This window comes from Delphinapterus leucas, chromosome 4, assembly GCF_059928025.1.
Source record: "Delphinapterus leucas isolate spDelLeu-1000000601 "Yukka" chromosome 4, BTC_Dleu_Yukka2, whole genome shotgun sequence".
Taxonomy (NCBI): Eukaryota; Metazoa; Chordata; class Mammalia; order Artiodactyla; family Monodontidae; genus Delphinapterus; species Delphinapterus leucas.
The window spans coordinates 93,494,336-93,519,432 of record NC_143132.1 but is presented as its reverse complement, the minus strand read 5'-3'; the positions used below and the strand labels follow the sequence as shown (position 1 = coordinate 93,519,432).

General features: G+C 39.0%; 1 protein-coding gene across 1 annotated transcript in view; it reads right to left on the bottom strand.

Annotated features, from left to right (window-relative positions):
* SPATA16 (spermatogenesis associated 16) overlaps positions 1-16,014 on the bottom strand; it is a 222,963-nt gene extending 206,949 nt beyond the window's left edge. Inside the window, exon 1 of the mRNA XM_022575393.2 lies at positions 15,270-16,014. Coding sequence (XP_022431101.2) covers positions 15,270-15,884 — 615 coding nt within the window. The 5' untranslated portion in view covers positions 15,885-16,014. The remainder of the gene's footprint in view (positions 1-15,269) is intronic.
* Between the last annotated feature and the right edge of the window lie 9,083 nt (positions 16,015-25,097).

The following is a 25,097-nucleotide window of genomic DNA, read 5'->3' as shown; positions in this document are numbered from 1 at the left end:
TCACTGCATACTATTTTATACCTCTTGAATTTTGAACTATGCAAATATATTACCTATTCCAAAAATAAGTTGAGAAAGTTAAAATATATAATCCAAACACAGTGAGCGGCACACCTCCCACTTGTGATAGTCATGCTGTGTAGGGGTGAGCTGATGATTGACCTGAGATTGCACTGTGCATGTACCTGTCATCAGGATGCACTTAAGTGGAGGTCAGAAACCTATCACAGCCACCTACACCTCTCTCCAGCTTCATCTAAGCCTTTTGGCGTTCATTTTCATTTTTTCATATTCCTCCTTAGCCTAAATTAACTCGTGGCAGTGGCAGCAACTGTATGATGCCATAAATGGGCGTCACCACATGTGAGATCCTGTTCTCTGGACACCTCCTCTGACAAGAATTCTGCCTGAATCCATCACTTAGCAGTAGGGACTGTTTTAGAATGCACCCTCAGTGTTCATGCCAGTAACGTGGAGAGAAATATACAATAACTCAATTTTAAAGTATCTTTTTTTTTTTTTTTTTTTTTTTTTGCGGTACGCGGGCCTCTCACTGCTGTGGCCTCTCCCGCTGCGGAGCGCAGGCTCAGCGGCCATGGCTCACGGGCCCAGCCGCTCTGCGGCATGTGGGATCTTCCCAGACCGGGGCACGAACCTGTGTCCCCTGCATCGGCAGGCGGACTCCCAACCACTGCGCCACCAGGGAAGCCCTTTAAAGTATCTTTGAGGACAACTCTGTGGGAGCCAGAAATGCTGAGCGGGCCCCTGGTGCCAGCAATGGCCTCCCATACTCTACGATGACATGTGTCTCTGGTGCTAGAGATCATAATATTTTACTTACTTCTTTTGCTTAAGTGGATACTTGATTGCTGCTCCCATAACCCATACAAATGGTAGGACATCTCCTTCATTCCTAATTTGAGATTTGTATCAGGACTGAGCTGTTTTAAACTACTTCCAGTATTTTTTTTTTGGTCCATTGCTGAGTGAAATTTTAAAGTTAAAAAATGATTAAAATAAAAACAGAAGAAACAACTGGTGTGAGGTTACCGGCTTTCAACATTCACACCTTAGGAAGGCATCAGAAAGTGTGAATATTGACTGTTTCATTAATTTTCATTTTTCACCATTATGCTTGGTATTTAAAATAATTTATTTGTTGTGTTTAAATCTTACATGCCAGCAAATAATTATCACCCTATCTCAAAGCCAGTGCTCTAGGAAACATCCCAAATAGAGTATACTAAAAGCACAGAGTGCACGCACACACACACGCACACACACACACACACACACACACACAGTATGTTAATAAAGCCACTGAGAATTCTTATTTATCAATATTTTAAATTAATTTTTTAAGCACTCAGGTAAATTAAGGTAACTCTTTTATTAAAAAGGTGTGCTTCTCACTATATGTATTGATATGTTTCCTCCTAAAGCAGTCATAAACTATTATTCAGTAATATTCCAAATATCAAAAAACGAGAAAAATCCAATACATGTAAATGAACATGCCAAGATATAAAAACAACCTTGCTGATTAACTTCAAAGATGTATTATGAAAGCAATTTATCATTGTAGTAATTCTAATAACCCTAACTGTTTTTTGATTAGTGCTGTACATAGGAAGAAAGGACATGGGAGAGGTATGAGTAACAAAAAGAAGAAAATTATCCTTATGCTTTGCTGGGTATGAAAACCCTCTTTTCTCTTCCTTCAGACTAAGGCTCACTGAGCTTTCTATGACTGAGCACAAGTGGATACACCGGGTCTAGACCACTGACCAGTCAGAATGGAGGGGAGGGATAATTCATACCTGCTGCTCCAAGCATGTTTCAACCCCTCTTTGAATGAGACATTCCCAAAGTCTCATTCCAGCTGTGCTCTGTGGCTTCTCTGTGAAATCTGTCCTTCCTTCCTTTCTGATCTACTCTCAGGGTCATGGTCCCTCCCACTGTAAACAAATCACCCCATACGCTTTATCAAGAGGTTCTTTCTATGTTCTTCAATTTAAGCTGGACCCTCCAAGGAGCCCTTGTCCTCTAAAGCCTCTGTCACATGGAGGTTTTTGTCCTTCCTGTCCCTTAGCACAGTATCACAGAACCGTGTCATCTGGCTATCCTACCCTCTCTAACTGTCACCTAACAAACTCCTCATTATTTCCCCACATTTACTAAGAGTTGACACCTGGATTATGGTTCCTCTTTGCTCTTTGTCATAACATCATCCTGAGTGACTTCAGATATCCAGTATCCAGCTGTGGATGACTCATCTAATATCCTGGCCTCTTGCTTTTTTTTTTTTTTTTAATTCCTGAACTCTTCTAATTTAGTAGCCCGATCTCATGAAACTTATAACCTCTCAAATCTTATACTCCAGTACTACTCCTTGACCAAATCTTCTAGCCTTTCAGCTCTTTCCCTCTCTTCTCCTCAAATGCCTTTTCTTTAACTCTCAGGCCCTGGGCCACTACATACCCTCTGTTCTGTCCTTTCTTACCCAGCCCAGACCTGGAGTCCACCATGGTAATCATTCTCTCATCATTAATCACAGTAGCTCTGCCCTCTCATCCATTTCATCAAAACCTCAAGTCTGAGTCCATGAAAACTTGTGGATGCTCAGAGACACAATGTAGAAAATCACATAACTTTGCAGTTTGTTCTCACTATAGATTCATGGTCCCTCTTCTTAAGGGATCCCTGAATCCTCTGCCTTAATCCTATTTAGGCTTTGTCTAATTTTTCTCTGCTATCTGTCCAATCTTTCTCAAATTCCTCAACTGCTTCTGACTCAATTAAAAAATCAAAAACTTCTCTCAACTTACCCTCAAGTCTTAAAAACTCTTCCTTCCTATCACAGGGGAACAGGTTTCCATGTGTTCAGATCTAACCTTTCCATCTGTTTCCAGACCCCCATCCTTTCACGCTTCCTTGGGGGATCTCACACCTTCAATCATCTTTTCATTACCTTTACTCTCTGTCTCTAAGGGCTCTTTCAGTATAATCATGACCAGTGTCCATATCCTTAAAAAAAAGTAAAAATCAGCCCTTCACTCTATATTCCCTTCGAAATACTGTTCCATTTCTCATCTTCCATTCGAGGTAAATGTTTTAGACACTGTGCCTACTTCTTCCCTTTCCAAATGTCACCATTGCTTCTGGCAGTTAGCTCTATGAGAAAGGCTGTGTCTTAGAAGCACACCCTTGATTACAAGCAATGAAATCAGGCATTAGTTTCAGATGATGTTTTATTCTTTTAACAGAGATTACTGAGATTATATCATATGCTCAACCATATAATGAGTACAAAGACTAATCATGTCACTGAAATTTCAGGGTATAAATTTTGCTGGCTTAATTTTAGTCCACGTTCTAAATACGGTACATATGAACAAGGTTAGTCTAACTTTTCAGATCCAAGATACTTCATCTCCGGGCTTGCTAAGCTCATGTCCACTCCTATTCTTGCTTTCTAGTTGAGTTTCAGTGATACCCATTAAAATTGTTCTCTTCATAGACCTTTGACAGCCAAAGATTATTTTTCACTCTAAATGCTACCTTTAGAAACTCTGTAACTAGATATTTTCCTAAAGCCTCCAGTCCATGAGGAGTAACTTCTTAGAGGTCTCTCCTAATTAATTTTGTCTCATTATTTCTTAATCTGAGAGGTAGTCTTTTCTTAGCTATTCACGTTTTCCAGGATTCTTTCCTCATCTCTCTTTCTTGTTACACTTCAGGTGGCATCAAGTATGGATGATTCCTCCAAATGTCTATCTTTGGTCATAAACTTTCCTCTGTGCTTCCTACCTACCTGTCTCTAGGCAACAAATGTGCTGCACCAACTGAGCTTGTCACCAGCCTTCACACAAAATACATCCAAAATTGCATTCATCTTCTTCACCTCAGGTTCCTGAGTTGGTGGCGCTTTGATACTTAGAAAATGCTTCTTTGTTTCTCAACTGCCACTAAGTTGTGAACATTTTCCTTTCTCCCTCCCTCCCTCTTTATTTCCTCCCTCCCTCCCTTCCTTTCTCCCTCCCTCCCTCTTTATTTCCTCCCTCCCTCCCTTCCTTTCTCCCTCCCTCCCTCTTTATTTCCTCCCTCCCTCCCTTCCTTTCTTCCCTCCCTTATTTTGGTTTCTCCTCTTTATACTTACTATTGCTTATCTGGTTCTGCCCTTTACTTTTCTCATCAAGATTGTCATGGTATAACCTGCTAATGGCCTCTAGTCTTTTCCCTCTTAAATCTGCCTCTAAACCAGTGGCTTTCAAATATTTTTGACCAAGATCCATGATAAGAAATACATTTTACATCACAACAGGGACACACAAACACACACAGAGCTAGATAGACAGCACAATTAATTTATTTCTCTCTCCTCTTCCTAGGTACATTTCTATTTATGGATAGATATAGATATACCTGGGTATATAACAGGATCAAAATTTTCACAGAGTAAAACTTTCCAGTATTTCATGAACTCTGATATTTTCTATTGTATTTCTATTCTATTGATATAAGTTAAACATAATGCTGGTCACAATCCATTAAACTGATTTCATAACCCAGTAATAAGATATAACCCAGAGATTGAGCACTGTTTTTGTTCTCTACATACACTAGAGTGATGTAGCAAAAATAAATAAATATGTAATTGACATCGTCATTCCCCACAGTAATGCTTTTGGGAGGCCTCTTGTTATTTACTGAATAATGTCCAAGATCTTGACAAGGTATGCATGGACCCCTGGCAACCTGCTAGCTCTTCTAGGTTTATTTCTCCCTATTCTGCCCTGCACTTTCTTCCATAGGAACATTCTATGCATTCCTATTTTACCCTGGAGTTTTCTCTTTCTAGTTCCTTCACACCTTCATCCCCCTGGCTCTTTTCTCCCAAAATCAGCACTTGGATCATAGCAAATAAAATGTCTGCTATAAGAACAGTATAGTTATATTATAGATGTAACTGAAGAAAGGATAAAGATTGAAGATAAAGATTGAAATCTTACACTTCCTTGTAGCTCCTGTAGTAGTAACCAGCATAGTGTTGATAAAGTAGTAACGATTCAATATTTTTTTCACTGATTCTCAAGCAATCCTTCTTCTTCTTTTTTTTTTTTTCTTCACATCATTACTTCCCTATCCAAGAATCCACTTATTGCCTTAAATACCAATTCCGATTTCCTCTGCCTGGTTTTGAAGACCATCCAGCATCTGGCTCTATCTCTCCACCTTTATTTCACAATAACGCCTTCCTCTGGCCTGCCCATCTCTTTGCTGTCCTTATTAGGTTTCATGCATCTTTCCTCAAGTTTTCCATCCTGTTAGCAATGTTTATCTCCAATATCATACTCATTTTCTGTCCCCTCTACCCACGCGCTTTTCCATTCAGTTATTTATTTATTTATTATTATTATTATTTTGCGGTACGCGGGCCTCTCACTGTTGTGGCCTCTCCCGTTGCGGAGCACAGGCTTCGGACGCGCAGGCTCAGCGGCCATGGCTCACGGGCCCAGCCGCTCCGCGGCATGTGGGATCTTCCTGGACCGGGGCACGAACCCGTGTCCCCTGCATCGGCAGGCGGACTCTCAACCACTGCGCCACCAGGGAAGCCCCCCAGTTATTTATTTTTGAGGTTCATTCAAACCTTTAAATTCACCACAGATCCTCTCAGCATTTCTGTATTTTATGCATTTTTATCTTTTTATCTTTAATAGAGAATAATAATAGTTCCCAACTCACTGGGTTACTGTGAGAATTAGAGGTGTTAGTATAGATAAAGTGCCTGCCACCGAGTTCATGCTCATAAATGTGTATCACAAACTCCATCAAACATTCCTATCCTAAAGCTTTGCTCTACACGGCCATTGCACATCACTGAACACTTGATAGATTTCTAATTTCCTTACAGTTATAGAACTTCTCTCTAAAACTTGAATCTAAGTTCTTTGAGAACCAAATCCCTGTCGTATAATGTGATCTTACCCCAACATCACCCAACAAGTTGACAGAAAGTAGTGAGAAAGTTGTCACTTAATAATTTGTGGTTGATTTCTTAGCAAAACGTATCCCACAAAGTCAATGATTAATTACTCCTAGATTAGCAGCATAATTTGAATCATCATCATATCCCAAAGCAAGTACTCCAGAAGTTATTTCTGGATATAAAATATATTTTGGTGGCGACCTTCAAGTATATATGAATCCAATGTTCTCAGTACTCATAACAATTCATTCAAAATAATGAAACCATACTGAGACAGTGTAATGAAAATTTGGTTCCCCTTTTTTATTACACCCTGCCTATCTACATCCTGTTCTCTGATAGAAACAGAATCATCTCTCAGGTGGAAAGAAAGTCTTCTCTATTTTAGTGAATGTCAAATGAGGCAACCGAAGTGTTAAACTAGATGATTAAATAAAAGTTTCCCCCTAACTTTCTTCTAGATCATCTGAATCAAAAGAGTAACCACAACCTTACTCTGTTCTACATTACTGTGAACAAATTTAAGTGGACCTCATCTGCTCATTACATGCAGAGTCTGTTTGAACATCACCCTGTGTTGTGTATGAAAGCTGGAAAGGGGTAGGGGAAAGAGAGAGGATTGCTGTTTTAAACTTAATCTGGCTTTGGAAGCCTTGCAAGAAATTTAGAAAGTTGGATAGTGGAAGAAATGTTGGGCAACATTATCCAATATTTGGATACGAGTCGTCTTTTTTTTTTAATGTGTGTGAACCTCCACATGGAATCATCAAATTGAATTACAGTTTAGGGTTGTGTAAGATTCAGTGAGTGAGTTGGTTGAGTTTTGATTCACAACAATGTAAACAGAGTTAACAGCATTTAAAAATACCCTAAGGTTGGGCTTCCCTGGTGGCGCAGTGGTTGAGAGTCCGCCGGCCGGTGCAGGGCACACGGGTTCATGTCCTGGTCCGAGAAGATCCCACATGCCGCGGAGCAGCTGGGCCCGTGAGCCATGGCCGCTGAGCCTGCGCGTCCGGAGCCTGTGCTCCGCAACGGGAGAGGCCGCAACAGTGAGAGGACCGCGTACCGCAAAAAAAAAAAAAAAAAAAAAAAAAAATACCCTAAGGTTAACTGTCGTTTGAATCCAACCCCTAACGATGACCCGTAAACTATGAAAATGAACCTGATCACTGAAAAGATCTTGCTCGGCTTCCTGTAGATTAGTAACTCATTTTTTGTGAGGTCATCACTAAAGAAGTGAATTTAGAGACACATGCTAACTAACCACTGACTGGTGTTTAGTATCAACCTATTTATTAGTGTTAATAGAAAAGTAGTCATTGAGTTAATTTGCTTTTTAAGCGAATATGAGAAGATTGTTTTAAATGTAAATTTCCAAAGAGTACGTTTTCACGACAGTGACATTCACATTTTTCTTGATGCTTTGTAATAGCTTTAGAATGTTTAGATATTACTTCTCTTAATTCCCTTCAAAAAAGCACACATGGGTTAACATCTATTGTAGGTAATTTTAAAGGAGAAGGATCTTCTGTGTGAGCAGTTCTCAACTGTTTTTAGCTGCTCTAGGAACTTCAAAATACCAGAACCCCAAGCATGGTCATTGCCTGAACCTCAGACAATTGTATAAGACTTTCTGAGGGTGGGTTTGGGCACCCCTGTGTGTGTGTGTGTGTGTGTGTGTGTGTGTGTGTGTGTGTTTAATAGCTCCGCTAGGTGACTGTAATTATGTCAAGAATCTAAAGACCTAAATAGACATTTCTCCAAAGAAGATATACAGATTGCCTACAGACACATGAAAGAATGCTCGACGTCATTAATCATTAGAGAAATGCATATCAAAACTACAATGAGGTATTACCTCACACCGGTCAGAATGGCCATCATCAAAAAATCTACAAATAATAAATACTGGAGAGGGTGTGGAGAAAAGGAACCCTCTTGCACTGTTGGTGGGAATGTAAATTGATACAGCCACTATGGAGAACAGTATGGAGGTTCCTTAAAAAACTAAAAATAGAATTACCATATGACCCCGCAATCCCATCACTGGGCATATACCCTGAGAAAGCCATAATTCAAAAAGAGTCATGTACCAAATGTTCATTGCAGCTCTATTTACAATAGTCAGGACATGGAAGTAACCTAAGTGTCCATCGACAGATGAATGGATAAAGAAGATGTGGCACATATATACAATGGAATATTACTCAGCCACAAAAAGAAACGAAATTGAGTTATTTGTAGTGAGGTGGATGGACCTAGAGTCTGTCATACAGAGAAAGTCAGAAAGAGAAAAACAAATACTGTATGCTAACCCATATACATGGAATCTAAAAAAAAAAAAAAAAAAAAAAAAAGGTCATGCAGAACCTAGGGGCAAGACGGGAATAAAGATGCAGACCTACTAGAGAATGGACTTGAGCATACGGGGAGGGGCAAGGGTAAGCTGGGACAAAGTGAGAGAGAGGCATGGACATATATACACTACCAAATGTAAAATAGATAGCTAGTGGGAAGCAGCCGCATAGCACAGGGAGATCAGCTTGGTGCTTTGTGACCACCTAGAGGGGTGGGATTTTGGGGGGGAGGAGACGCAAGAGGGAGGGGATATGGGGACATATGTATATGTATAACTGATTCACTTTGTTATAAAGCAGAAACTGACACACTATTGTAAAGCAATTATACTCCAATAAAGATGTTAAAACAAAACAAAAAAAACAATGAAACACAATGACAACTTGAACATGGATTTAGAGTTCCTCATGTTTCCCAGCAAGCAGTCCTTTGTGAAAGCACCTTGTGGTTGGCCATTAGTTCTTACCATTCCTGCTTAACAGTGTTCTAAGAGGTTCAGAAAGTTGCTCAAAGTCACACAGCAATTAGGTACCAGAAGCAGTATCCAATACAGATAATCTGACTCCAAATTCAGTGCTCTGTCCATCAGAGCTCTGGATCATTGTGGCCACCTAGGGTTAAGTGAGCTAGATACATCGAAGTGCTTACTGCTAATTCGCCAGATGGGCAATGGCAGGTGTTTACAAACCTACCAGTGGTGTGGCATAAATCTCTGCTATTCAGAGTGGTCCCTGGACCAGCGGCATGGACGTCATTTGGGAGCTTATTTGAAATGAGGCATCTGGATGCTCTACCACAGACCACATGCATTTTTAACAATATTCCTATACAACTTTTATAAACTTTAAAGTATGAAAAGCAAGAGTGTAAAGAATTCCAGATGTGAAACCAGGGCACCTGAATTTGACCTCAGCCCTGCCACAAACTAGCTGGGGCACTTTAAGTTTTTTTAACTTCTTAGAGCATCAGTTTTTTGTTTTTGTTTTTTTATCTGTGAAATGGGAATGATAATATCTGTCTTTGAGGGTTGTTTTGATGATTATCTAAATAAATGGGCCTGGACCCCCAGCAGGAGTTTAAGAAATGCATACTGAATCTCTATGCAAATCCACAGATGTGTAAAAAGACAGCTCAGGCATTCAGCGAATTTGGTGAACTCTTGATTTCCTGATTATGTTGGACTAGGAACTATCTGTGTTAGAATCCATTTAAATTAATCTTTCTGGGATGTCCACATTTTCATGCCCTAGAGATTTGCTACAGAATTATTCTCAGCAGAGCAATTATAGGTGAGGCTGCCCTATAATGAGATATCTTTGCTACTTCATTAAATAAACCCCCTTGCATGGGCTCCAAAATGGACCTGCCTCATACCAAATTCCATTACACTGGAAGTAATCGCATAAGAACGCCCTGGTGCGGGTTCAGTGGTCCTGGATACCTAATGTTTACCATAAAGGGAATGTGTTCTAGAACAGTGGTTCCCAAAAGCTGGTTCTCAGACCAATACTTTACTGATCCAAGGGGCAATGAAAAAAAAAAGACAATTTAGTCAGCTTTTCATAAAGTTGAATTATAATCTATTTAAAAAATATCCTTCATTCTGAGCATATGCCCTTTTTTGAGAGTATGCCCTTTCTATTTTCTATTTTTTGGTGTTCAGCTGCTCCATATTTTAATTAAATAATGATAATAGATGGTAATTTTTGTAATGTTCTTGTACAATACAAGGTCAATCCTCTCCCCCCTCCAACTTTTAACAAGAGTTTTAAGGTCCTTGAAATCCCCCAATTCTGAACAATTGTTATAGAAAAAATTGCTTAAAAGGAAATTCTTTCCTATGAAATTAGCAAGGGGCAGAGAGCATTTTACATTGGGGACCAAACTGCACAGTTTTAATTGGAGGGCAAATTTGTCTAGTGTCAGCATCTCACAGAGTGTAATGCTCCTCAAACTCCTGTGTGTACCAGGACCATTTGGGATCTGTTAAAATGCAGATCCTGATTCTGCAGGTCTGGCACAGTCCAAAGTTCTGTAATTCCAACAAACTCTCACTTCGAGTAGCAAAGGCATAGCGGTTAAGGTGGTGAGCTCTGAACCAGATCACCTTGGTTCAACTACTCCTGTTACTACCACTGCTAGCTGTTGATCCTTGAGCAAGTTACTTAACCTACCTATCCCTTAGTTTTCTCATTAGCAACAGAAGAATAATAGTCCCATCTCACATTTTTATTGTGAAAGTGAAATGGAATATTGAACGTAAATATTCCCAGAATGTAAAATACAGCACCTGACACATAGAAAGAGCTCCATAAATGTGAGTTATTACTCTAACTTCACAGATCAGTGACTGGAGCGCCAAGATATTAAAAAAGAAAAATATTAGCACCTCAAGGTGGAACCCTCAAGGGATTCCTACATGATGAAATTGGAAGAATTGAAAGTTCCATTTGGTGAGGGATAAGTTGTGGTCTGACTTCTTTGGCTGGTTCAGTGGGATTGTTTGAAGCTGTGAATCTTAAAGGGTGGGTATAGATCTGATTCAAAAGGTGGAAGCCTCTCAATTACTAAGATCCTATAAGTAAGGTTGAAATTATGGTATGGTTTAGGTTGTGTGCCACAAAATTATTAGAACCTTTGCTAACTTATAAATGACAAGAAAAATACCATTAGTACATTCCCAGACTTTAAGTTTTCCTATGTCTTTGTTAATAATTATTCTTTTCCCCATGAAAGTACAGCTAGAATGTTTATTAATTAATCTCTTCTTACTTTTTGTTGACAGCCAAGCAATTTATTGGAAATAGTGTGTATTGCCTAATATGCCTCATTGGCCCATGAGGCCAATGTCTTATATTTATTTATTTATTTTTTATAGAATCCCTACTATTTTAATAGGGGGTGAATTTATATAGTTCTTTAAAAATTATAGGTAATAGCATCTAGGCATAAAACTGTGATTTAATATGAATTTATGGTTTTTATCTTCAATTTGTACCTTTTGCCCATCTGGTATGATTTCCGCTGTGATTTCAAACACAAGAGCAAGTGATGACTGATTTTTTAAAATTAATTAATTTATTTTGGCTGCATTGGGTCTTCATTGCTGCACGCGGGCTTTCTCTAGTTGCAGCGAGTGGGGGTTACTCTTCATTGTGGTGCGTGGGCTTCTCATTGTGTGGGCTTCTCTTGTTGTGGAGCATGGGCTCTAGGCACGTGGGCTCAGTAGTTGTGGCTCGTGGGCTCTAGAGCGCAGGCTCAGTAGTTGTGGCACACAGGCTTACTTGCTCCACGGCATGTGGGATCTTCCCGGACCAGGGCTCGAACCCGTGTCCCCTGCACTGGCAGGCGGATTCTTAACCACTGTGTCACCAGGGAAGTCTGATGACTGATTTTAACAAGGATTGATGAATTAGTCACAGAGCTAAGGACTAATCTAACCTACTTAACTGGTTCAACTTTATATAGTAAAAGGGAAGCACAGAAAGATAAATTATTTCATTAAGCACATTTAAGTAAATGCCTCCCATGTTCTAAAATCCTAAAAGATTAAAGTTGACTGCTTTTTGGAAGCTAAACTGTTATCTTCTGAATCACTGCATATCATTTTTATCTTTTTCATTTATAAAATATCAGAAATTTACCTGTCTAGTTTGTGACCATGTTATAGAAACAAAAGGAGTTAATACTTTGTCAAGAGCGCAGGGAAACTAATGTTTAAGCAGAACATTCTAATGCATTGATTAGATAAGTTGGAAATTATTGTGTCTATTAATAAATATTCACAAATTTCTAGGGCCTTTCCCCAGTTTTTACTTTCTGTTTCTTTTTTTGTGGTCTTACCTTTAACCACAACCAGTCTTCTGTATATTTCTACAGCTGACTCTGTACCTCTCAGTTGCCAAGCATTTTATATGCCTCACAATGCCTCTCATGTAATAATCACTTCATGGGAGAGTTGCTAGCTATCCTTCAATAGCCATACCCATCCTCCCCTTCTTCTTCAGTAATAGGAATAAGAAAAATACGATTAGCACATTCCCAGACCTTTAAGTTTTCCTATAGGTCTTTATTAATAATTATTCCTTTCCCAATGAAAGTACAGCTATAATGTTAGTGACCATGAATGTTAGGGCCATCGGGAATAAAGACCATAATTTTCAGCCTCCCCTGTAGCTTTGTGCAGTCACATGACCAAATTCGGGTCAATGAAAAAAAAATGGAAATGGTGTGTGCAACTTCCCATCAAGTGTGCTTGGAAGGACGCAGGGTGACTCTTTCCTTCCTTTTGCCCTCTTATGGCTGGTTAGAAGGTGAGCGTGATGACACCAACAGGAGCTGACATTTTGGATTAAGAGGTCACAGTCACATGTTAAGGAACAAAATAGAATCTGGTACCTGATGGTCATACCATACCGGTGCTTGACTACCTAACATTTATATGAAAACAAACAAACAAAAACTTCTCTCTTGTTTTCTGTCACTTGTAGCCAAATCTAATCCTAACTTCACACACTGAAATATTCATTGTTGCATTTATCTTTCAGGTGTGATCCTTATCATTATGCCTTGGTCTCTGTCATCCATCCTATCTTACTCAGTCATGTTAGGACCTAAGGAAAAGCAAGAGATGCATGAAGTAATACCTGAGAACACTTAATACTGAAGAAGTTAAATTCAAGAGAAGTTAAATTCAGGAGAGGAAAGAGTTAAAGAGGTTAAAAATCTTTTCTATTCCCAGTAACTTTGGTTTATTAAGAGACATTCTAGGTAAGATTTCAAAAGTTAACTCCCAAGGTAATTAGACAAAAGCTAGGCCAGATGTCTAAGCTAAGTTTTGGCCTCAAACTAATTACTTTTGTTAATTACCAGTAATCTGTGTCAGCATCCAACACTTTCCTAAAAACCCTTGAGGGAGGGGGAGGAGGCAGGGAGAGGGAGAGAGAGGGAGAGAGGGAGAGAGGGAGGGAGAGAGGGAGAGAGGGAGAGAGGGAAAGGGAATGGGAGAGGGAATGGGAGAGAGAGAGGATGTGCACAGCAGAGTCAGAACACAAGCATTTTCTAGTACAGTTGTAGTACAGATCTTGGGGTCATTAAAACCTGATTCAAATTTTACACTTCTGAACACTGGGTTTTATGGGAAAAATGGATATTTTCTTCCAGATACTGCAAATATCTTTTACTTCTACATAGGCTTAACTTGAATTTTATGTTCTTTCTTATTTTATGCCTTTTTTTCCCATTGCCAAAATGATTCTTTTCCTTTATCTACAAAATTACACCTTTAGGGCTTCCCTGGTGGCGCAGTGGTTGAGAGTCCGCCTGCCGATGCAGGGGACACGGGTTTGTGCCCCGGTCCGGGAGGATCCCACATGCCGCGGAGCGGCTGGGCCTGTGAGCCATGGCCGCTGAGCCTGCGCATCCGGAGCCTGTGCTCCGCAACGGGAGAGGCCACAGCAGTGAGAGGCCCGCGTACCGCAAAAAAAAAAAAATTACACCTTTAGCCCTGCATACCCGCCCCACCCACCGCCACCAAATTTCAGCTGAAAATAGCCCTAGCAGAAGTGCCCACGGTTCTTCCTGGAGTCTTTACTTAGCTTCCTTTTCCCAGTCAGTAGCTTCTGGTCATTAGCTCAAAGAACAGCAGAGGGTTCTCAGTGGTTTGTGGATAACTTAATTTGGGGGCACTTTTTACATAGTTCAGAAGTTTACATAGTGCATCACTCTTTGCCTCTTTGTGTAAATGACCCTTTATAAGGACATATATTTATAGATGCATCTATTTGTGCACTGTCTCACCACTTCATGTCTCTTTGGGCCTCCTTTTTTGTGCCTAGAATTTCTTTTTAAATATTTAGTGGCACCATTGTCTACTATTGTCCACTAATAATTCATTGTAGATGTAGTCATTTTTAACCTGCAAGTAGCAGTGTAAATAAGACTTTTTAAATATCCATCACAAACATCTCACATCTGACTCCTGCCCATGCCCCAGGTTCCATGGTGGATCAGTCACTCCTTTATGCCATCTCTATTTAACTGTTTACTGCTTTCTCTCCCTCACCAACTGTTAGAGGGAGGCACCTTGTCTTAACTCATTTTGTAAATCTCCAGTGGCCACCAGGCATATATAAAATGCCTTGAACTATTTTTTGTAGTTAATTAAATATGCAGTCATGAATGTTGCCAAGCCAATGGGAGTTCTAGTTACACACTTTGGTCCTTTTATAAGTTCAGTGGGTCATGAGATGGTGCAGTTTTTCCCATGACCTTTTTTGTGTTTTATTGGTGATTCTCACGTTTATTTTAGCCCATGGGCTATTTCTTTATGCCAAGATATTGACCAACTTACCTGCTTGCAGAGAGAAAAATAATTATTCGTAAAGCTCAGTAGAATGGGAAGGGAAGGGAAGTTTGATGGTAAGGTAAAATGGTGTTGTTTTGTTTTTAATCAGTATTATACATAAATTATCAGCCCATGCTAAAAAGTAAGATGGTTATGTTTAATCATGAAGACTACATATCAAAAGGGGACAATTTGTATATTCATTAACTGCCTATTTCTAGAGAATCTATACTCTACCCATCACCACTGTACTAAGACTTTATGGTTTTTATAGGTATACATCTAAATTACAAAACCAACTGCATTTTAATATATGTTACCCACTGCAGAATTTGTTAGAGAAAATGCATGAGATGTGCTTTTGGGGTGATTTCTGTATGTCAAGTACACACAAGCATATTAATTTGCAGGCACATCTTATTTATGTAAACTGAGAACTGCATAGTCTTGATATCATTCAATATTTTCACCCCATGATCGCTGTTCATTACAGTATAATCAGAACTGCTCAATGTAATCACAACTTTCCCTTTCACAGCTTCCCGTCACCAATCTATGTTTTTTTTAATCCCATACCTCCAGTGCTGTTCTGAAATGTCCTGCTGCCACGGCGTATTTCTTTTGTCTGTAGCAAGAGCTGGCACCCTTTAAGGTTACCTGAAGCCATTTGTCAATCTGAGGCAGAAAGGTGAAATTAGGTACACGGAAAGGGTCTACTACTATTTCAGCAGCTTGGCATGTTGGCCGATTCCCAGTGGACATGTAGGACTCTATAAACTCATAGCTCACGTCCTCTTCATTAACGTAGACCAACTTCACCTCCACATCCGTGATATTCTTTAAGGGGATGTGAGGCAGAGGCATGGTGATCAATGGGCTGTCAAGGTCTATTACTTTTGCCTCTTTCTTTCCAGCTGGCTTTTCTTCACCTTCTGCCTTCCGTTTAAAGGCCACTTTCTCTAAATCATTGCTTTGGTTTTTTTTGATGCTCTTTGCCATTTTTATTCTCTCAGCTGTGATTTCTACCTGTTTATCTCCACAGCTTTTCTTAATCTCTTGTGGCATTTCCAGGATGCTGGGTGGGTTTGCTAAGGTGGACATTTTCTTGTTTGTGTTTATCTTTGGAACAAGTTGATCAGGATAGACCCTATTTATTGTATTCTCCAAACTCCTACTGCTTCCTGAATCCATTGATTTCCCCCTGAAACACCTGTAGGGGTGAGAAGAAGACACATAATTACAACAAAATTTTGAAATTCCAGTGGCTTTAATTTAGTCAGACTATAGTCAAATTCATTGAAAACACTGTTTAATTCATTATAGGTATTTATCACCTTAAAGTAAAACTGTATGTACATCATCTGACTGTTTTACTAGAGAAGTATATGTTTCAGTCTCAGAATTCACCAAGAATTTGTTGAAAACACATTTAGACAATGTCTTTCAAAAATAACCATCTATAGCTGAACAACGTTGAATGAACATTTTTATGGGGTGCCCAAACTCATTGAATAGGAAAAGCTTATGCATAGCCACTGAGGACAAAAGAGGACCCCCCCAAAAAGTCTATCTCAATATTAATTTCTTCAGAAAGGCAGGTGGTCTAGAACTCATTATAAAATATACTGTTAACCTGCATAATAGACTTGCGAGTCTAAAGAAACCACAGCTGCTTCCTCTGAAAGGCTTCTAGAAATGTTACGAGCACAATGTTTCCTCAATTTGTTTCTTCTATTAGGAATGGGAATCTCAAGTTTAAACAGCTTTAAAGGTAGCTATTATTCAGAAAGAACTTGAAAGCAGAAGAACGTGGCCTTCACCTTCTCATTAAATATGGAGTCACATATTCATCTTCAGTCTACTCTATTCATATTTTTGTAGCAATGGTATCAATATTGTATTACATGAAGATGAGGCATTTTCCTAAATCACTTATGTTCAAAAAATATAACTAACAGTCTTTCGACTCAAAGGTTTCTGCATACAATTTCTGCTTCTAGGTTAGTTTCAAAATATAAAATGTGTTAAGACCTAATAATGATGTAGTCAGTTCGGTTCCTATTTTTAAGACTCTTTCACCTATCATATCCTGTCCTGGAAACAACTCTGTAGGATAAATAGGAGTAAGGACCACATTTTTCAAAGAAACTAAGGAATAGAGAGGGTAATTTGCTTGTCAAAGTCACATTAGCAGAACCTGGATTGCTATTTCCTCCCTGGGACTTCTGCTCACTAACTCCTAGTCTGGGGTACTTCCTCTAAAGCATGCTGTTCCTTAGGATAGCTAATAGGAAACTCACATCAGAACACAAGGAAAAGAGAAAATGCAAGAAAGAAGGGCTGAGTATTACAATAAGATAATAATGAGATAAAAGCTAACATTCTTGCTTCTTTTCATCTACTACAGGGACAGTGCCTGACTCAAGATAAAGTCTTGACTAGCTTGTCAAATCTTATGATTTTGTTAATGTTGATTATTTTTATTTGTTTGCTTGAAAGACTGGTTTGCCCCAGAAAACCTTTAAGAGACCCTGAAATTTGACACAGTGATTCTTAAGGAAAGTACAGGAAAATACAAAACTGTATGTATGACTCTAACTTTTGAGGCACTTTCCTCCTCCCCACCACTGTACTTGTGTCATCAGAAAAAGGTTTAGGTCAAACGTGGACGTATCGAAACATCTACTGTGATGATCCAAATTATCTCATACGAAAGATGGCATTCCAAATAATTTTAATAACAGCTATCTTGGATGTTAATTAGCAAAAGTTGAATACTAGAAAAATATTTCCCCAGTGATTTATAATGATGTATTAGAGTTTTGAGTCTATGGGGGGGAAGACACCTAAAAGATTAAAAATTTTGCCAGTCTGTGTTATGCTCAGTATTGAAGGAGATAGCCATGACTGGTCATCATGAGACCCATTACTGCAGCTTTACTTCAGGAAGGGTCCTGTTTTCTTTTCCTCTCTTGGATTCATTGCTGGCATCCAATATATCTTTTGGACCACTAGTGTGGCTACTCAGGGTGGTGAGGAAAAAACTGTCTGCCATAACTCTATCTTACGTTTGCCCTTTTATGCCGCATATGGTTTAGTTTGAGAAAAGTTAGCTTCAGTCCTTGAATTAAGATCTCCAGTGGATGGACACTTGAGATATACATTTATACTGATAAGTTTCAGTAGCAGAGATGCAGAAATGGAAGTAGCACAACTCCAGTGCCCCACATGCATTGTATGATTCTTTTAAGCGTCATGTGAAATTTTTAGTAAATTTATATACTGCAGTGTGGCTAAGTTCCAAATAAAGCTTGACACTTATGAATACTATAGAAATTATATTTGTGTTCCCCTCTTTGTCAAATACTATCTGTAATGCAAAAGAGATGTGAAGCACTTGAGACTTGTTTAAAGCTCAAAATATCTGATTTTAAGGATCTCTGATTCATATCTGTTCTTACAATCAGCTTCGAAAATACAAACAGGAAATGTCGGTGAGCTATTTCAAAATTTTCATAGTATCTCCCACGTATCTTTTCTAAACTCTCTCCCTACTTCAAGCAGCAGTAGCTAAAATGTGTCAGAATATCTGTAGTTGGTTGTAGTTAGTAACAGTTTTAACATCTATAGCAGCATTACTTCTCTCTTTCATATTTATTTTATATCTCTTGAACATATAAACTTATCTCTACAACCACTTCTTGTAGAAGGTAATTGTTTTTTTTTCCTCTCTCTCTCTCCCTCTTCCCCTCCACCTCCCTCCCTCCCTCTCTCCCTCTGCCTCTTTTCCTTCAAATTCCCCTAGTCCAATCTTCCTGTCAGTTGTCTGCACCCCCATCCCAACTTTGCACCTTTTTCTTTGCAAGAAAGTTTTATTGTTTTTAAGAAACAGGTTTCTGGGTATTTCTTCATTAGTCCTTAAACCTCTCTATAGAAATCATAATTTTGTTCTTCAGTGCAGTTTTTTACAAGAAACAATAATAGAGGGGGAAAAAGTTTACACTGTATATATAGAGCAATCAGCGGAAAAACATTTGTAACATTTTCAAGCATCTGGAAGAGCAAGTATTCCAAATTTGTCCAAGAAACATATAATTCAGGTCCCCACAAAAACCCAGAATAAATATCCTAATGTCAAAAAAAAGGGTGTAAATGTACAGGCTGAAAAAGCATGGCCCAAACCCAACCAATATTTTTCAGTGTTGTTCCAAACAGGGTGACGTCAGCTTCAGATTTAGAGCCTGTTCTTTATAAAAATTGTTTCATGTGTACAGAAGAGTTATGAAACTGCTCACTTACCGCTTTTTAAAAAAAATATACAACTCCATTTAAATAATTTGGAATTTAAGGCCTTTCACCAGCTAGCTCAATGTGTGTTTCCAGATTTATTTAGCACACCTTCTGTAAACTGCTCTGAAGTCAAGGGGAACTTCTTGTTACTTCCGTAAAGATACTTATTTTCAGTCTGTCTGCTAAGAATTCGCCCTCTTCCTGTTCTCTCCTCATTCTACCTGTCCAAACCTAGCCAGAAGTTATCCGCCCCTCCCTCCTCAGAATACTGACGGCATTCATAGTCCTATTTTCTACATTGCAATTATGCACGAATGACTTATTTCTTCCACTAAGCTCCCTAAAAGTAGAAATGTGCTTTACTTATCTTGACATTAGTTCAATGCTTTGCATAGAGTAGACATTCAATAGATGTTGATCAATATGGATGCTGTGAATCAAAGGCTAATTTAAACATTTTAAGAGAAACAGAATTGGATTTTTTTTTAAGGTATGGTTTTGTAACTTTGTGAGAGGTGTTTCGCTAGATTTTGTTTGGTTTTGTTTTAAATTTGGTCCTGGGTAAAGTACATTTTCTTCTTTGATAGTTCAAGTGAATCATCTACTACTAGATTTAAACTATCAACCTCTTCATTTTTTTATTTTATTTTTTTAGTTGTCAAGTTGATTAACATGACATTAGTCAGTGTTCCTGAGGCACTGAGTTACACTTTAATCATTACTTCAATAAAAATACATTTAGAGAAAACTATTAGACAATCATTATGTATGTCAGAGAAGTATTCACTGATAACATTCTGTAAAAATGCCCATTCTTTCATTTAGAAGACTGTAAGATTGATTTCCTCATAGAGGCATGCCTTAAGAAAAGATCTCCAGCAAATATTGATATGAAACAGAACAATCTTGAAAGTTTTATAATAAATACACGTACTAGAAACAAGGAGAGGTTAATGTTCAATCATTTCCAGGGGGTAACCATTAAAAATTTTTTCAGTGGATTTTCAACACATTTATTTTTTTCTACAAGCATTTCATTAAGCATTCTGTTTTACGTGGGAGATTCTATCGCTTCATAGATACAATCAGTGGTTTACATGGCTATTAGTAAAACAAATTATTTATTAGCATTTTGATTGAAATAGGCAGCTCAAACATGGGTAATCCAGTAAAAGAGAACCCTTAAAAATTTGCTCTTTGAAACATTCAACATCACAGTTGCTATGGTTTTGTTTCTTAAAAAAAAAAAAGATCTAATTTTAACTTGTTGTTAAATGTAACCAGAGAGACATCATAAGGAAAAACATCTTGCTTGTTAGTCCACTAGTACACCTTGATGTTTTAAAAAACACACTACGAAAGATTTTTTTTTGATCCAATAATTATTTATTGGACACCTACCAAGAGAAATGTACTGTGCTACGCGTTATAAAGGAAACTAAGGATGACCAAGACAGCGTTCTTGGCATTCTAGAGCTCATAGCTGGGAGTAAAGGTGTAGGATGGGGAGAGGGATGTACAGAGAAATAACTTTATACAGAGGAGACATTCTCTTACAAGACTGTGAACTGCTGGAGGGGCAGAAATGTATCACAGTCTTTTCTATACTGATGTTTAGTTCCTTCAGAGCCTGGAACATAGTAGGTCCTCAGTACACATTTGTTATTCATATGAGTGCATGGTTGGTGTGAGTAGTATGGTAGCAATAATGAACATGCTTCTGTGGGAACATGGGACTGATGGAGTTTAAGAGATTTGCTTTTGAGAGGAGGAAGAATGAGAGGCATCCCTATACAGGCGATTTTTCTTCTCTTTTATCCAGGTAACCATAAGGAATAGCTCACCATTATCAGAAGGGAGAGTGAATTGGGCTCAGGACGCTTATTAAGAAACACAAAATAAAACATACTGTGTAGTGTTACATGAATAATAATAGCAGCCAACAGGTACTCCCAGTGTACAAAGTTATCTCACTGGACTATTCCACTTGTTTCTCACAGCAACTCTTTTGCATAAATATTATTACCCTTATTTTACTAATGAGGAAAGCAAGAGGTTAAACAACTTGAGGGATCACCAAGAGAATCTACCAGACCTAAGACTTGAACTTGGGACATTCGATGTCAAATTCCATAGCTTTTGGACCACAGGATAATAAATTCCTCTGCATTTCACCATCATTGATTGAGATTTATACTTTCCCTACCTTAGAAAACATTTTAAAAAGTTTAGTAACTAGGCATTCAATTTTACTGCTCTTTTATTGGGTAGGATTCCTTTTAAAATGGTAACAAAATGAAGTGGTGATTTATGGTTAACAAGTATATGAACCAAATTTGTTGAGAAACACATTAGAATTTAATTGTTTTTCATAAGATCTTTAGTTGCCAGTGTAAGGATGGTCCTGTTGTATTCCAGAAGTCATTAAATTCAGGAAAAAAATAATGTGGACATTACACTTCCACACTGAGTGGATTCCAGGGATTTCAGACTTGAAATTGCCAAACCGTTTGCTGATCACCAAGTCACCAAATGGGAATAATGGCATCAAAGCAACTGTGCTTCATTGTACCTGGTACACTGTGAACAACTGCTGTGTTGCATCAGGGAGAGGAGAGCATTAGAAAGGTGCCTTCATTGTTCTTCACGCAGTGGAAAGAACATCCTGTTAGGAGATGCAAGAAAGGTTTGAATTCTAGATTTATTATGTATGAACTGTATGCTCTAGGAGAAGTTATTCAATCTCTCTAAATGTTATTTTCCTCCTCTGGAAACGGGAATGATTGGGTACAGGAGAATCACGTGAGAATCAAAAAAGATAATGTATGTAATATGTAATACTCCCAGAAGTTCAAAATTGTGTACCCCAATGTTTATGTGACATCTCTACTTGGTTTGTCTAATATGCATCTTAAAACTAACAAGCCGAAAACAGGTTTCTTAAATCTCATCTCATCTTAAGTTGCCCATCTCCTAGTGTTCCCCATTCGAGTACATGCCCCCACATCCATTGGCCAGGACAGAACTTTACAAGTTTTCTTTGATCCTTTCCTTTACTTAACTCCAATCCATCATGAGGTCCTACTGACTCTTTCTTTCAAAGGTCCACCTCTTTCCATATTCATGATGATACCCTCTAGGCCCCATGATCTCCTGCCTAGACTATTGCAATTGATTTCTCACACACAGCAGCCCAAGTCGTCCTTTTAAATGAAAATCAGATCCCACCATGTTCTTGCTTAAGACCTTTAAATGGCTGCCCACAACACCTAGAATAGAATACAAATCCCTTATCCCCCTGCACCCTCTGAAAATTCATCATGTATTTCCTCCCTTGTCTACTGTATTCCAGCCACCTGGCTTTTATTCTGTTCTGCTAATTTAACAAGTTCATTCCCACCTTGGAGTCTTTGCACTAGTTGGTCTAGAGTGTTCTCTTCACTGTTTTTCATGTTACTCAGATCATAACTTAAATGTCCATTCCTAAAGAAACCTTCTCTAATGAATTAAAGTAACAACGCTCAGTCATATATCTATTTTAAATCTCACCATACCACTTATCACAGATATATTTACTCATATGTATATATGTGTGTGTGTGTGTATATATATATATATTTCATTCATATATACCTTTTATCCAACAGAATATAAGCTCTCTGAGAGAATGCACCTTGTATGCTAGTTCACTGCTATATATTCAGAATGTTCTAGACACAGAGTAAGCATATAGTTAATATTTTTTAACTGGACAAACAGATGACTGTATCTTATTTTATTGTACATTTATTGAAAAATACAAAATTACCTCTTTTTTCCTGCTGTACCATATTACAGAAACTTAGACAGTTTAGTTGGGAGTCACCTAAATATAAGCTAGCTTTTTACAAATTGACTTCACTATAGAATGCTTCTCCAGACACTGTGGCATCCTTATTCTTTCTTTTGTTTTGTTTTGTTTTTCCTATTTTTATTGTTTGCTACTCTCATTCAACAATATTGATGATGTGCCTATCCTGGTCTCTTTTACTTTAGTCTTTGTTGAGAAATAAATAATTTCCCTGATGCTTTGTTGACATAAAGTGTGGCTCATTCAGAACCAAAAGCATCAGAAAAATCAGAGCTTTTGGGGGAAGTGATAATGATACAACTTGCTATCTTTACAAGTATGGTCCGTGAGGACACAACTGTACTTCTCAAAAATCCTTAATCTAATTTGATTGTAAAAACAGTAACTCATTTGTTGTGGGAGGAATATGAGGGTAGGGCAAGTCATGTTTCAATGTACTTCAGAGACATTTGGCTACATTTCTTCTTGAAACACAAATGCAATCAGCCTGCCAAATTCACTGGCATCCTGAGAGAAAGTTCTGTTTCTTTGCAAACACTGTTCTGCCCTTCTATAAAAGTAATCCAAGTTTCTATTTACCTAAGAGGCTGAGACTGTACAGATGTATAAAGAAAAAAAAATTTTTCCCCCAACTTTGGCCATCTCTTTAATTCTGTTGATATGGCTCTTACTTCTTAGACTTTAACATTTTATTTCTTAAACTATAACTCAGAATTGTAGAAGGATAGAGATGGACAGCCTTCCCAATACGCTCTCATCTAATATCCTTATTTTGCTGATGAAGAAATGGAGTCTTGTGCAGGTGAAATGACTTGCTCATGGTCACACAGCGAATCAGTGCTTTCAACCACATCTTGCAACTCTCAGAGTTCTTTCTACCTCACTCCACTGCCTCCCCCATAATACACAAGGTAAATGGTTATCGCAGTTGCAGTTTCCAAATGAAGAAACATATATTGAACAGTTTAGTGCTTTGTTTGCAGAAAGTCACACAATTAATGAACAGTAACCACAAAGATTTCTTATCCTTTGATTTACCCTTTAAATTATTAACTTTTCTCAAACATGTTTTAAAGTTATATCTACCCAGAGGTAGGAAATGTATCTTTAAAATGAACCAATTGAGACCTTCAAGATAGTGTAGGAGTAAGACGTGGACATCACCTTCCTCCCCACAAATACATCAGAAATACATCTACGTGTGGAACAACTCCTACAGAACACCTACTGAACACTGGCAGAAGACCTCAGACCTCCCAAAAGGCAAGAAACTCTCCATGTACCTGGGGAGGGCAAAAGAAAAAAGAAAAAACAGAGACAAAAGAATAGGGATGGGACCTGCATCTCTAGGAGGGAGCTGTGAAGGAGGAAAAGTTTCCACGCACTAACACAGCAATAGGGGCAAAGGGCAAAGCTGAGAGATTCCCTCACAGAGGATCAGTGCCGACCAGCACTCACCAGCCCGAGAGGCTTGTCTGCTCACCCGCCGGGGCGGGCGGGGCTGGGAGCTGAGGCTCGGGCTTCGGAGTTCAGATCCCAGGGAGAGGACTGGGGTTGGCTGTGTGAAGACAGCCTGAAGGGGGCTAGTGCGCCACAGCTAGCCAGGAGGGAGTCCGGGAAAAGGTCTGGACCTGCCTAAGAGGCAAGAGACCATTGTTTCAGGGTGCATGAGGAGAGGGGATTCAGAGCACCGCCTAAACGAGCTCCAGAGATGGGCGATCAGCACAGACCCCAGAGACGGGCATGAAATGCTCATGCTGCTGCTGCAGCCACCAAGATGCCTGTGTGCAAGCACAGGTCACTGTCCACACCTCCCCTCCCGGGAGCCTGTGCAGCCCGCCACTGCCAGGCTCCCGTGATCCAGGAAAACTTCCCCGGGGGAACACATGGCACACCTCCGGCTTTAGCAATGTCATGCCAGCCTCTGCCACTGCAGGCTCATCCTGCATTCGAATTATGACTACTGTACCCCTCCCTCCCCCTGGCCTGAGTGAGCAAGAGAGCCCCAATCAACTGCTGCTGTAACACCCTCCTGTCTGGGCGGGGAAGAGCCTTTAGGTTTTGGCAAAGCTGAACCCCAGGAGCTGTTGGAACAAAGAAGAGAAAGGGAAACTTCTTCATGCAGCCTCAGGAGCAGCAGATTAAATCTCCACAATCGACTTAATGAACGCTGAGTCTGTGGATTACCTGAATAGACAACGAATGTTCCCAAAATTGAGGTGGTGGACATTGGGAGCAACTGTAGACTTGGGGTTTGCTTTCTG